Genomic DNA, 12,500 nt, shown 5'->3' with positions numbered 1-12,500 from the left:
TGGTATACGTGAGAAAGATATCTAGGATTCGTACTCTTTTGGGCTTTAAAAACGCATGACTTTCCATGACCTTTGCACTGAGGTTTTCCATGATAAAGGGTTTGAATTTTACAGCGTCAAAAAAGGCAGTGTTTAACTTATTATAGGAAATTAACGCTCGTGTTGATTAAGGTATTGGAAATGAACGCGACTTAAATTAATGCGAATTGCAGGAAAAATTACTTCCCAATAAAGGAAATTAACGCGAAAGAGGAGATAATGTTTCAAAAAAAGGGAAATTAACGCGACTGCCACAAAAAAAAGAAAACAGAAATTTGTTGAGACAACAGGAACAAATTTCTTTTAACACTTAGTGTAAAGATCTGAAATGCAAACAATGTTCGTGGAATTGTTCCTAAACGTTGGGGTTAATCCACAGAATCTGACCATTTCGAGCGTTCTTCACAGTGTCCATCATACCGGGGAGGTCCACCCTGATAAAACAGTGCTTTTTCCTTTCTGAAGTGTATCGAGAATTTGGTGCGAAAATAGTGGAAATTAAGCTCTTGGAAATTAATGCACCACTTAATAAAAGACGCGAAAATTAACGTTAACAAAATTAACGCGAATTTTTAAAATTTCGCGTTCATTTCCTATAATAAGGTATTTCTACTGAGTGAAAATGTGTTTCCTGGTTCCCTTTTGTTTAATTTTTGTCCAAAATGACTTTCCATGGCCAAAAATTAAAAACCACGACTTTCCAGATTTTCCATGACCTATGTTAACCCAGCGGATATCGTATTATTGAGTCAGTGACCGTTACAGGCAGTCCCGGAACAGAGAAATCTGAGTTCTCGCAGCAGGAATCGAACCTATTAGAAACAAGTCAGTTTCCCAAATTTATAAATCAAAGCTAACTAAAAGAAATCCGAAGTGGGAAATGGAATTGACCTGAATTCCAATGTCAAAATATCATAAAGAAGCGTTGATTAAATCCAGAATAAAGCTTCAACAAGTAAAGTTCTAGAATTTTTCAAGAAAGAAAACAAATGTGAAAACAACTGTTTGATATGTTTAAGAACAATGAAACTGCGTAAAACGTTCTGAGAGAGCCACCAACGTTTTCAAAGTTGTAATAAGATTGTTAACGTAATGTATGAGATAAATGTTCTTACCAGCTGAACAGCAAGCTGATTTACTGGAAGATGAACCCTGAGATGCACAAAGTACGAAAAAAAAAATTGGTTGTTATACTACATAATTATCATCAACAGCAAAAAGCTAAAGCTTTAATGTAGTTGAGCAGAAAAAATGGATTGTTATACCGAACAGCATATTAGCTAAAGCTTCAATTAAGTTGAAGAGTAGTATACTCAAAGCAAGAAAACATTATTACAGTAAAGGCCAACTAAATTTTCCTTACACTTGTTTATATACTGAATGATCAACAAAGAAGGGTAAACATTTCACCACCTTTGCATCACATGTTCCCGGCATTCCTTACTGCCCTGGTTGTCCTTTTTCTCCTTGTGATCCTTTGTCTCCAGGAGATCCTTTCTCACTCTCAGTAAACAGAAAAAATAATTATCAATAAAATTAATTACAATTTATAGTATTTTCAGTTGAATGTCAAAAGTAGTTGACAATTGCTTTTAATTAGTTTTATTGTACTTTACTGTAATATGAGATTGGTTAAAAAATGAGCCACTTTATCAACCAATTAGAAATAAAAAAGAACTCACTTGATACTCGCTCACATGTGTTTCCCTGCACTTGGCATATTAAGGTGAATTTGCTTTGAGTTCTGATCACTTTATTCTTTGTGTTGTGCACATTTTTAAATATGTTGTGATCAGTTAAAGTGGTTATTTTGGCGTTCATTCATCTTTCTTTACGGAAAGCCAATCTATCAATGGCACTATTGAGTCATTAGGGTTTTTACTTTAAAGTTTATAAGTAAGTATGTAAGTCCATGTAAGTAATTACCGTAAGTAAGTAAGTTTATTTAATCGCATATCACATATTGCATATGCAAATATGAGCGAAGGCCAGTGCTATTAAAACTAGGTAGCAGTGATTTGACTGGACAAACCTGGTTTTAAAGCCTGATGGTTTCATCGTTAGAACTGTGAAGTTCTTACACATGGACCATGATTGTATATTTTGGAGGAGTTGTATTTGTAAACAGCAAAAACTATTCCTGCATAGCTTTATAAGACGCAGAAAAATAATTAAACCACAGAGAGCAAAATGAACCAGAGTAATACCCCTGAAAGCAACATGGCGATGAAAAATTCATATGAAACATTTAGTACCCCCAAATTTGCCTGACCCACCCACTTTTGCCTGGAGTGAGCACAATGTTAAATAAAACAAGACATTAGCTTTACTTTTCATGGTTGAGTAAACATGAGAAATCCTTCAACCATCTATACAGGCTCTTTTGTGTAGGTCCCTTTCATTTTAAAGACAGTAATAGGCTAAGTTCTTCTTTATTTGCCATAAATTGCCCAAAAAAAACGTGAACTCTTGTTCAACTTCTTCAGTTATCCTCTTCACTACTTACTGTGGAATTAGGTCTACCAGTAATTTTCAAATGCCTCAATAAACTTTAAAGTGCTACTACAATGAAATTATTGCATAATTATCCTTTTCTCTTCAGATTTTGAAAATAGATTACTAAATAGTTACCAGGATTGCAATTTTTATCTCAATATTCACGCTGTAAGTCAGATTACTTTTTCATAGTTTTTGGTTTTCCCTTACTGCCATTATTCGATTCGCAAATGGCCAGGAGTGAGGAAAAAGGGTGGGACAAGCTGAAACCCCTGGGAAGTGAAGTCATACATGTATGCGCAATGCTCAAAACCAACAAGGCTAATTAACATTTTTCCTCTGTTTTACTTTCAGAGGAACTGGAAGGAGAAGATCACAACAACGGCAGTTTACTGTAAAATTATAAAGAATTCCATCAACGTTAAAACTTTTCCTTTAAATATTAAAGGCAAAATAAAAATACCTTCATGGAAGCACTCCCATCCTTTCCTTGCATCCCCACTTCACCTTTCTCTCCCTAAAAAATGAAAAGAAAAGTACATGTAATTACTAAATTATAACTATTAAAAGAACGGATGTTGTCATAGTTACTCCTGGAACAACTACATGTAAACACACTCAAACGTTACGTTCCATTGACTGTATTCTGGAATAAGAATTAAAGGGGAATAGCTGTGAGATTTTTCTTTTTAAATAAATTTGGGATGACATTTCGGCAAACTTTTGCTGATGTACTTTTATTTATTTTTAAATTACAAGAGCCATTTTGTACTCCAGTAACTCAAAAAACCTGTTATGAGGGAGTTATTGTGATCATTGCATGTATTCCTATTCTGGAGTAGGGTCAATCAAACGCACCCTAAAACTCTTTCAACTGTGTTATAGCATCTTGTCTTCAGGTTTGTCATGCAATCATCCCCTATGAGATTGCATGACTAGCCCAAAGAGCATCTGCACGGAAACTTACTGTATTATGATCTTGAGAACATTCTTTTTATACATGACTTGTACAGTCTGTTTTGATCATTATTTTTTAAGTCAATAAGTGAGACAGAGCTCAAATTAATTGAGAACCTTAAATATTTGAATCTGGAAAAATGTCATTACTTCACTCAATGTTGGATAGTAATCATAGACAATAGTCATCTTTACACGTGCAATAAAATACAAAACAATAATGAGTACATATACCTTAATACCAGGATTACCAACCAGTCCCCGCATCCCTACTTCACCTTTGTCTCCCTGATAAATGAGAAAAAAAGGTAAAAACTAAATTCTTCTAACATCAACAAAAGCAAGATGAAAAAAAAAAAAAACTATTAACCTTTGCTCCAGCTCTGCCATCCTGTCCATCTTTTCCTGTGTTATAAATAAGGGTCATGAAAAAATCATCAGTCATTAATTTTTGTCTGTACACACAAGTATGAGCTGAATGTTTCAGTCTTGAAAGGTTAATAATTAACAATTATTCTATGAGCATGCATTAGATATGAGATGATAGATAGCCAACGAGGTGCGTAGCGCCGAGTTGGCTATAATCATCTCATATCCAACAAGCGCGGGTAGAATAATAATTTGTTTTATTGAACACAATCAAGAAAAATTGCTAGATCTTACTGATTTCGCTGCGCAAGAATAAACAGCAGAAAATTTAATCGTCGCCATTTCTCGGCCATGGTATACTGGCTCATATACCATGGCCGCTAAGCCAATCAAATCCCTCGAATTGCATTATACATTGATTCAGTTTTTAATAATTACGTATATATAATATTAATATTAAGTGCTACAGACTGTAATTCAAAATTTTATCTTAGTTTCCTTTTATCTTACAGCATTCAAAAGTATTAAGGAAGAAAGTACTAGCCAAACCAAATTTTAAGTACAAGTAATTTCAATAGCAAGCTCAACTATTTCAAGCTTAATTTCCACATTTGGTTTGCCTTCATCACACAATACAAAAATCTCCGTAAACTCTACAGCTGTACTGTACAATGGGCTGAGTGGAAAATTGTGATGTCATCGTATCCTTTCACTTCACTGAGACTCATCACCATTATCTTGAAAACTGCCACTCTCGTTAGAACTGAAATGAGAGCCTTAATATTCTTTTAAAGTAAGGAACGAACTTTTTCTCACTTTTGTATATGTCGCCAAGATGATAAGATGATGTCATGAGAGGGAAGTTGCTACACAAAATTTCGCTGCTCTAGACTAGTTGCTGATTGAGTAATGGTGGACACATTTTTCTTTACTTTTGGATAGCCTATTAAGGGTATACTTTTGTCAGGCTGGTGGAATTATATCTTTTCTTGCAGTTTAAGGTACTGTATGAATATTACCAGCCGAAGCACAAAATTCTTGTTTCATAAAAATTTTTCGATTTTTGTGGCAGCTATAAGCTCTTTAAAATAATAATTACTGACGTAAAATGTATATTGGGAAGCTTGTGGTTGATGACAGTTTGTCTGTCAGTTCCCAGATTGTCTAAAAATTTGTCCACACAAGTTATATACATGTAGATACATGTACATGTTACCAATTACTACAGTGAGGCCTGAATTTTGGCCAGATTTTTTTTATTAAGATTCTAATATTAAGCCCCATCAACATAATTTCCTTAGTTAGTTTCCAATTTTTACTTTCATTTATTTCTATTTTTTAACACTAGAAGGTGGTTGTGTGTTGTGTGTACATGTGCAGTAAGAGAGTTTACCAAGATTAGCGTTGAGTTAGCTCTATTTTAAATAACAGCAAATGTTGTAGGTTAAAATGAATCCAGGTTAAAATGATTTCAACCTAGATTGATTTGTATTTTCCTTTGTTAGGGTTGGGTAATTAATATCTGAAACAAAGGTTAAGGAAAATACAAATCAACCTAGGTTAAAATCATTTTAACCTGGGATTCATTTTAACCTACAACATATGCACCTCCTGGGGTTTAAGCTTGGGCCTTTCAACATATCCACTGAACTAGCCAATATGTGATGTAAAGTTCAATTAATTTGTTTGCAAATATTTTAAACTTCATAAATGTACACAGTAACATGTGAGACATCTCTGAAAATCTGACCAACCTGAATAATGCTTGTAACACTCAAGGTAAGATGAAAGGAAAATATATTATACAGAAATTGTGCCAACAATAATAAGTTATAATGTGCTCAATATCCCACAATTTGATTGAAATAAGAACATTATTATACAGTCATTAAAGTACTTGAAGAGAAAAATATATTGAATTCTTGAAAAAATTTGACTACATCACCACTGACTCCATCGCGTCCATCTTTCCCGGTGAAAGTAGAAAATCAAAATGATATTGACACCCACATTTAAGCTGATTAGAAACTTGCATTGTTTGATTCATGAAGCTGCAGCAGGAGGACCTGAGGCAGTGCAAACGTAGTTACTAAAACAAGGAATGACCTAAAATGACTTAAAATGATCTAAAATGACCTAAAATGACCTAAAATGATCTAAAATAACCTAAAATGATCTAAAATGACCTAAAATGATCTAAAATAAATCCGAAATATTCTAAAATGATCTAAATGAAGTGAAACCAAGATAAAATTACAGAATTACAGAACTGAGTGCTTTAACCAAAAAGGCGGATACAAGGAAGCTGCTGTGAACTGCCGGAAATACCGAAGAAGACTTGAAAAGTGCCGATGGTTGCATGTAAGCTGATTCGATGACAAAGTTGCGTAAACAAACCGCACTAGAGCGAATCTCTTTTTTTGGTCGGTCCAAAAGACCCAAAAATATTGACACCGCCCAATTTTTTTTGGGTTCGTTTTCCGGTCGCACATTAAAAGCCACACGACAAGGCTAAATTCTTGTGTAAACACTGATAAATTAATGCTTTTGTAAACAATGTAATTAAAGGCATATACAGTAACACGCAGTTAACAAGTCAAGGGTAGCACATGAATAAAAGATAACTCTGTGTCAGTTCCATGTAAAATAGCTGCATCAATCAAAACCGCAATGCTGGGCAAATCATAGAACTTTGCTTCGTACCAATCAAAACCGCGTTGCTGAGCGAAACTTGAAACTTCGCACCAATCAAAACCACGTTGCTGGGGAAAAACTAGACACTTTGCATCAATCAAAGCCGCGGGTGTGATACAGTAATTATCGGGAATTTCCCTGAAGAAGTCTCCGATACAGACAAAACGCGTCGGAAATAAACAAAAACTTATACAACTACAAGAAGTCTTCCTAGTCTTTGTTATAAAATTAAAAAAAAATAAAATCATTTAAGATTATTTTAGATCATTTTAGGTCATTTTAGATTAATTTTAGATCATTTTAGGTCATTTTAGATCATACAGTACTTTGCAGGTTTAAAAGACAAGCACGGTTCAAGTTATTGAGGGTAAAATTATATAGAAAATGCTTTGAGTTAACGGAAGATTCGAGTTATCAAGGGGTCGAGCTACCATGGGTAAAATTATAGTCAATGTACTGTAAGACGGAAATCCAGGGGAACTCGGTTTTGGTTTGAGTTACAAAAAGTACATGTACTGCCACTTTAAAACTAAAGCCGCCATTTATTTATGGCCCAATAGTTTAATCTGTGCAGCACAATTCTAAATTAATTAAAAGATTCCTGAAACATTTAATAAGGCTCAGGTTACATACAGCTGTACGTGTACATGTACATAATAAGTATTTATGTTTAATTGACACTTTTTTTTGAAGTTACTGAATACACACCATTTTGCCCATCTTTTCCATCCTTCCCTGCAAAAAATTAAAGGAAATATTATTTACAGTAAAAGACAGATGAAAACTACAGAACACATCATTGAGGGCAAAACACTGTGAGACTTGGGATCTATATGTCAAGTAAAGCTGGTTCTTAAAATTTTAATCCACAAACACAGTTTAATTGCCACTGTTTGCTTGTTTGTTTGATAATGGAGATCACAAGATAATTTATTTTACTAATATATAAACAAAAATTTCTAAATTTAAATCCTAATGGTACAGTGTATTTTTACATGCAGCAAGTACATTGTATAAACTACATTGAACCTTTTTGACCAAAAAAATTAATCTAAAAAAGGGAAAATTAAAACACTGGAGCTCATAATAGCTAGGAGAGAGAAAGGGAACAGGATCAGAAGTGAAAACCTTAAAAGGTATAAAGAGGGTGGAAAGTCTACAAAGGGCTGGAGTTCTAAACAAAATTGTGATCAATTTATTTTGTGGATAACACAATCTTAAGTTTGCACAAAGCCATCTCAAAGTCTAGATTTCTTTTACATGACTGTACAAGACTGAGCACAAGACAGAATTCTAAGTTCTGCTGTCTCAGAAAGTCTTACATGTAAAAGATATTAAATACTATTTGCCATTTGTAAAGGAGGTGAGGAGAAGGAAAATAGAAAGAACAGTGTCAAAGACACAGTTCACAGATTATATAAAGGGAACTAAAAATACTTTTTTGTTTTGCACTGACTATTGTTAACGCTAGAAACAACGTTAATGAAGCATCAAAGACGTTTCGGCCAAACAACTTCGGCCTTCATCGGTTATTTTGAAAAGCCAACGGAATCACGGCTTTGTAACGGTTCACAGTTCTGCGCGTGCTACGCCAGCAAAACGCAATGAATGGCAGCCGCGCGTGTTTACATGAGGGTTTGGTAGACATCCGGGATAGCAATATGTTCGTTTCCTGCGTGGTTGTCACTTTGCGAAGACCAAGCCTCGAGAAAAAGTCTCTCATGAAAATTACGAGCCTTGTCTACAATTGTCGCATGGTCAAAGTCTATATTATTGTAGACAATTGTAGACAAGGCTCGTAATTTTCATGAGAGACTTTTTCTCGAGGCTTGGTATTCGCAAAGTGACAACCACGCAGGAAACGAACATATTGCTATCCCGGATGTCTACAAAACCCTCATGTAAACACGCGCGGCTGCCATTCATTGCGTTTTGCTGGCGTAGCACGCGCAGAACTGTGAACCGTTACAAAGCCGTGATTCCGTTGGCTTTTCAAAATAACCGATGAAGGCCGAAGTTGTTTGGCCGAAACGTCTTTGATGCTTCATTAACGTTGTTTCTAGCGATAACAATAGTCAGTGCAAAACAAAAAAGTATTTTTAGTTCTGATGTCTATCCCTGACTGCAATTTTAGTGTTTTTAGTTTAATTATATAAAGGGCTTGTCCTGCAAATAGCCACAAAGCTAGTCAAGGCGAGACAAGATGTTTTTGATGCCATTTCGACGAGTAGGCGAACGCATCTTGAAATAACAGCGTTTGTATGGAAATCCGATGTCAAATAATTTTGATTCATAAAAAAATCGCTTCTGAAAAATTCATGAATTGGAAACTTTTGGCACTAGGAAAAAGATTTTAAGAAGAAAATTGGAGGGATGTAGCTGTGACGGAAAGCATCCAATGGTGTTTTGAACTTTCCATACATTTCCCTGTATTTTTTTCAGCGTTTGGAAACTTGCCTTGGCAAGTTGCACCCCCTTTTTAAATATCATTGTTATTATTATTATAACTATTTTTAGTAGCAGTTCATGGCTGGTTTGCTATACAAACAAATGTAAGTCAGGAAAATTACGAAAAGTACTGCCACTGCAAAATTAAAGCTGCCATTTAAGGCTGGTTTTCGTAATCAGAAGCGTGGAGCTTACATGTTTGATCTAGTGAAAACAGCGTTCCGATTCCAGAACGTAAGCAACGGAGGCGTAAGCGGAGTCGGAAGAAAATGAAAACGTTCTGATTCTTCTGACTCAGATTCCGTCGCGCTTATGACTCCGCTTATGACTCTGATTTTTGATTTTCACTAGGTCATAAGCGCTCTTACGACTCCGCTTACGACTCTGACTCAGACTCCGTCGCTAGTGAACACCAGCCTTTATTTACCCAATAGTTACAGCTAGTATTTGTGTAGCACAATTCTAAACAGGAAGATTCTTGAAACATTTAACAAGGTTGAGGTTACATGATGCAGGCTGTAAATGCAGTCTACATGTACTTTAAGTATTTATGTTTAATAACATTTTTTATTGAAGTTATTAAATACACACCATTTTGCCCATCTTTTCCATCCTTCCCTGCAAAAAATTAAAGGAAATATTATTCATTATTTGGAACAGTGTCAAAGACACAGTTCACAGGATATAAAACAATCACATTCTTAAAATATTCTGTCATGAGCAAATGTCTTAATTCTGCCAAAACGGAGAGAGTATTCCAACAAAGCTATGTTAAAGACCCATTCCACTCTTTGTGCTTTGTGCACCATGATTTGAATTTTGAATTAATTGCATCTTGCTGTCAAACTGAAGTGTTCTTTCATGGTACGTCAGACTAATTGTTCAATGCATTAAAATGTTTTAGCCCCTCCAATTTCCTCGCTGAATTTACACACTTTTTTAATTCATCAAACACCGACTACAACATTGCGTCTCCCCACCCCCCACCCCCCTTAAAATAACTGACAACTTAGTCACTGCCTAAGAAATTAACACATTCTGTCATTTTAATGTTCAGTCACTTTGCAGCTGAGAGAGTTTGCTACAAAACTGAGGCATAAATTTAAAGTAAAATATCTTACAATGGATATGAAGACGTGTATGGTAAATTGAAAAAGAGGGGCCTAATAGGGATCAAACGGTCAACAGTGACTTGTACAGGGCTTGAACAATCGATGAAACCGATGATCGGAAAATCAATTGATCAATCAATGACAATCGATGCCTTGTTAGTTAATTGGCATCGATTGGCATCGGCCAATCGATGACCAATCGATAATCACACAAAAGTGGTCGCAACTCATCGATTGTCATCGATTGGTGTTAAAAAAAAATTCGGTATTCCACACGTTCCAGCATGTACGTATACGCGCTCGCAGTACGCACAAATGTTTCAGATTTGAATTCGTTCACCACATTGTTTGTATGCAGATGCGACTGGAGACGAGTGAGCTCTGAATGGTGGGTGATGTAATTATACTGAATTGTAATAAAATAAACCAGAATAAACGTGAATAGGCTTCGGTAATCATTTTATTACTTCTTTGTCACAACAAAGGTGCATAAAGTAAACATGGCAAAAAATGAATAAAGTTTACTGCATGCAGGCTTAAAGGGGAAGTATCATGGGGTTTTTGATATCTTTTGTTAAAAATGATGAAATAAGACCTTCAATCACCTGCCAAATAATTCTAGAATGACGAGAGGAACGAAATCAACCCAATTCTTGAAAGAAACTACTTCTGATCTGTTCTAGCGCATTTTGGAAACAAAAATGTGAGAACTTGAAAAACATTAGCCTAATATTTTTCAAGTTTCAATCCAAACCAGTCTACCCTGTCTCTGGCCAGAGGCACTAATCGACAGTTTTATTGCACTGGGGTGATAATTTTTAACAAACTTGACAATTATTTCGTTGTTTCTGCTGACAGTCAAACCGTGATTATTGGGTTTTGAAATGACAGCAAATTTTCGTGATACTTCCTTTTTAAATGGGTGAGAGAGACCATATCGAGAAACTTAGAGCTGCGCGGGAAAAACCCAACAACACAACATGTACAGCCTCCGTCCGAAACACAGTTACCACCGGTCACAAGAGAACTATAGGCCACAGTTTGGACTTAGATTCTTTTTGTAAATCTTGACTGAAAATAAAACGCATCAAAAATGAGAACCAATCGATCACCATCGATGTCAATTAACTCATCGATTGGCGTTGATAATCGATAAAAATTGATAATCGATGAAATCGATAATCACAAAAAACCCGTGCATCGATTGTTCATCGATTATCAATATCAATCGATTAATTGGCATCGATTGTCATCGATTGATCGATTGATCTTCCGATCATCGGTTTCATCGATTGTTCAAGCCCTGCTTGTAACAGATCAAGGGGTCTTTTGATTGGTCACTCACCATAATAACAATATAAAGATTTTCAATTTACTTACCTTCTTTACAGCCACAGGCTTGAGAAACAGCTTCACAGCTTTTTGACTTGCTTGTGGGTACATTAGTCTATAATTTAGAAACATAAAAGACTGCATGTACACGTATGCCACCCAAATGATGGATAAGATTCTGCCATTATGATTACAAGTTTACTTTGTTTGGCAATTCGAGAGATTGATTGCATTGTAAGGCAATGCAATATTCTCTCACTTAAAACATAACGAAATTCCAAACCGACTAGAACAAAAATAATCAATTCCTCATACAGTGGTGAAGACAAAAATTCGCACAGTCCTACATAGTCCTTACTTGGCCCAAGAAATCCCGCTCTGAGTATAATTATCAACCAACAATCTTTCACCATGCAGCCCCTAATCCTCGCTAAAAATCGCTGGAATTATACTTGTATTCTGAATATCAAATTCTTTTCTCTTACGAACATTAACCAAACGTAAGTTTCTTCAAAACCTTTGCAGCACAAATTCTTTATAGCCAGGCATTTCTACAATGCGTGGAGACTGGGCAGCGCATTTTGTGGGAAGGAGGTGAGCGGAAGGGCGCAAAGTGCTACCCTGCCCAGGGGACTGGATTAAGTTAAAAGAATACTATAATTCGGCCAGAAGCATTTCGGTGTATGAGTTGGTTTCCTAAATTCTGGATAAATCAGTTCGTCCCAAGTTTTGCTTTTTCAAATTGAATATACCCTTCTAGAAATAGTTCCAGCGCCAAAATTTAGAGGCGAGTTTTTGATTCACGATGATAGAGTTTTTTTGAAAACAAAAAGTGCGAGAAACCACTTCACTGACCGCTTCCAAAATTGTTAGCTATATATATCCAACTCATTTCTCAGGCGTTACCTGATTTGCAGACTTTTTCTGCGTTTTTCCTAAAGAACCAGCCAAGAAAACTCCTAACGCCAACACGAAGAAAAAGCGAAACATTTTGATCCTCTCTCCTCAGAAGTCAACTGGTAATATTCAACGTGTAGCTCAGTAAAAAAGACT

At 35.6% G+C, this 12,500-nt stretch overlaps 1 protein-coding gene across 4 annotated transcripts in view; it reads right to left on the bottom strand.

The window, feature by feature from the left end:
- Nucleotides 1-12,500, bottom strand: part of LOC146462344 (thrombospondin-type laminin G domain and EAR repeat-containing protein-like) — a 45,060-nt gene that overhangs the window by 19,517 nt on the left and 13,043 nt on the right. For 3 of the 4 annotated variants that reach the window (XR_014857179.1, XM_085085903.1, XM_085085904.1), the window contains exons 1-5: nt 3,863-4,193; nt 3,727-3,780; nt 2,999-3,052; nt 1,453-1,542; nt 1,155-1,191 (exon numbers count right to left, since the gene is read on the bottom strand). Coding sequence is in view for 3 of the 4 variants with exons in the window: in XM_085085903.1 (XP_084942029.1) it covers nt 1,155-1,191; nt 1,453-1,476 (61 nt within the window). In the remaining variant the exon portion in view is untranslated. Of the gene's footprint in view, nt 1-1,154; nt 1,192-1,452; nt 1,543-2,998; nt 3,053-3,726; nt 3,781-3,862; nt 4,194-12,500 lie in introns of those variants that run through there. The other variant, XM_085085905.1, reaches the window with a different exon arrangement.

Source organism: Pavona decussata, unplaced genomic scaffold (assembly GCF_977016875.1).
Source record: "Pavona decussata unplaced genomic scaffold, jaPavDecu1.1 SCAFFOLD_190, whole genome shotgun sequence".
In the NCBI taxonomy this organism is placed as follows: Eukaryota; Metazoa; Cnidaria; class Anthozoa; order Scleractinia; family Agariciidae; genus Pavona; species Pavona decussata.
Note: the sequence above shows the minus strand (reverse complement) of the source record. Positions and strands in the feature narration are given on the sequence as shown.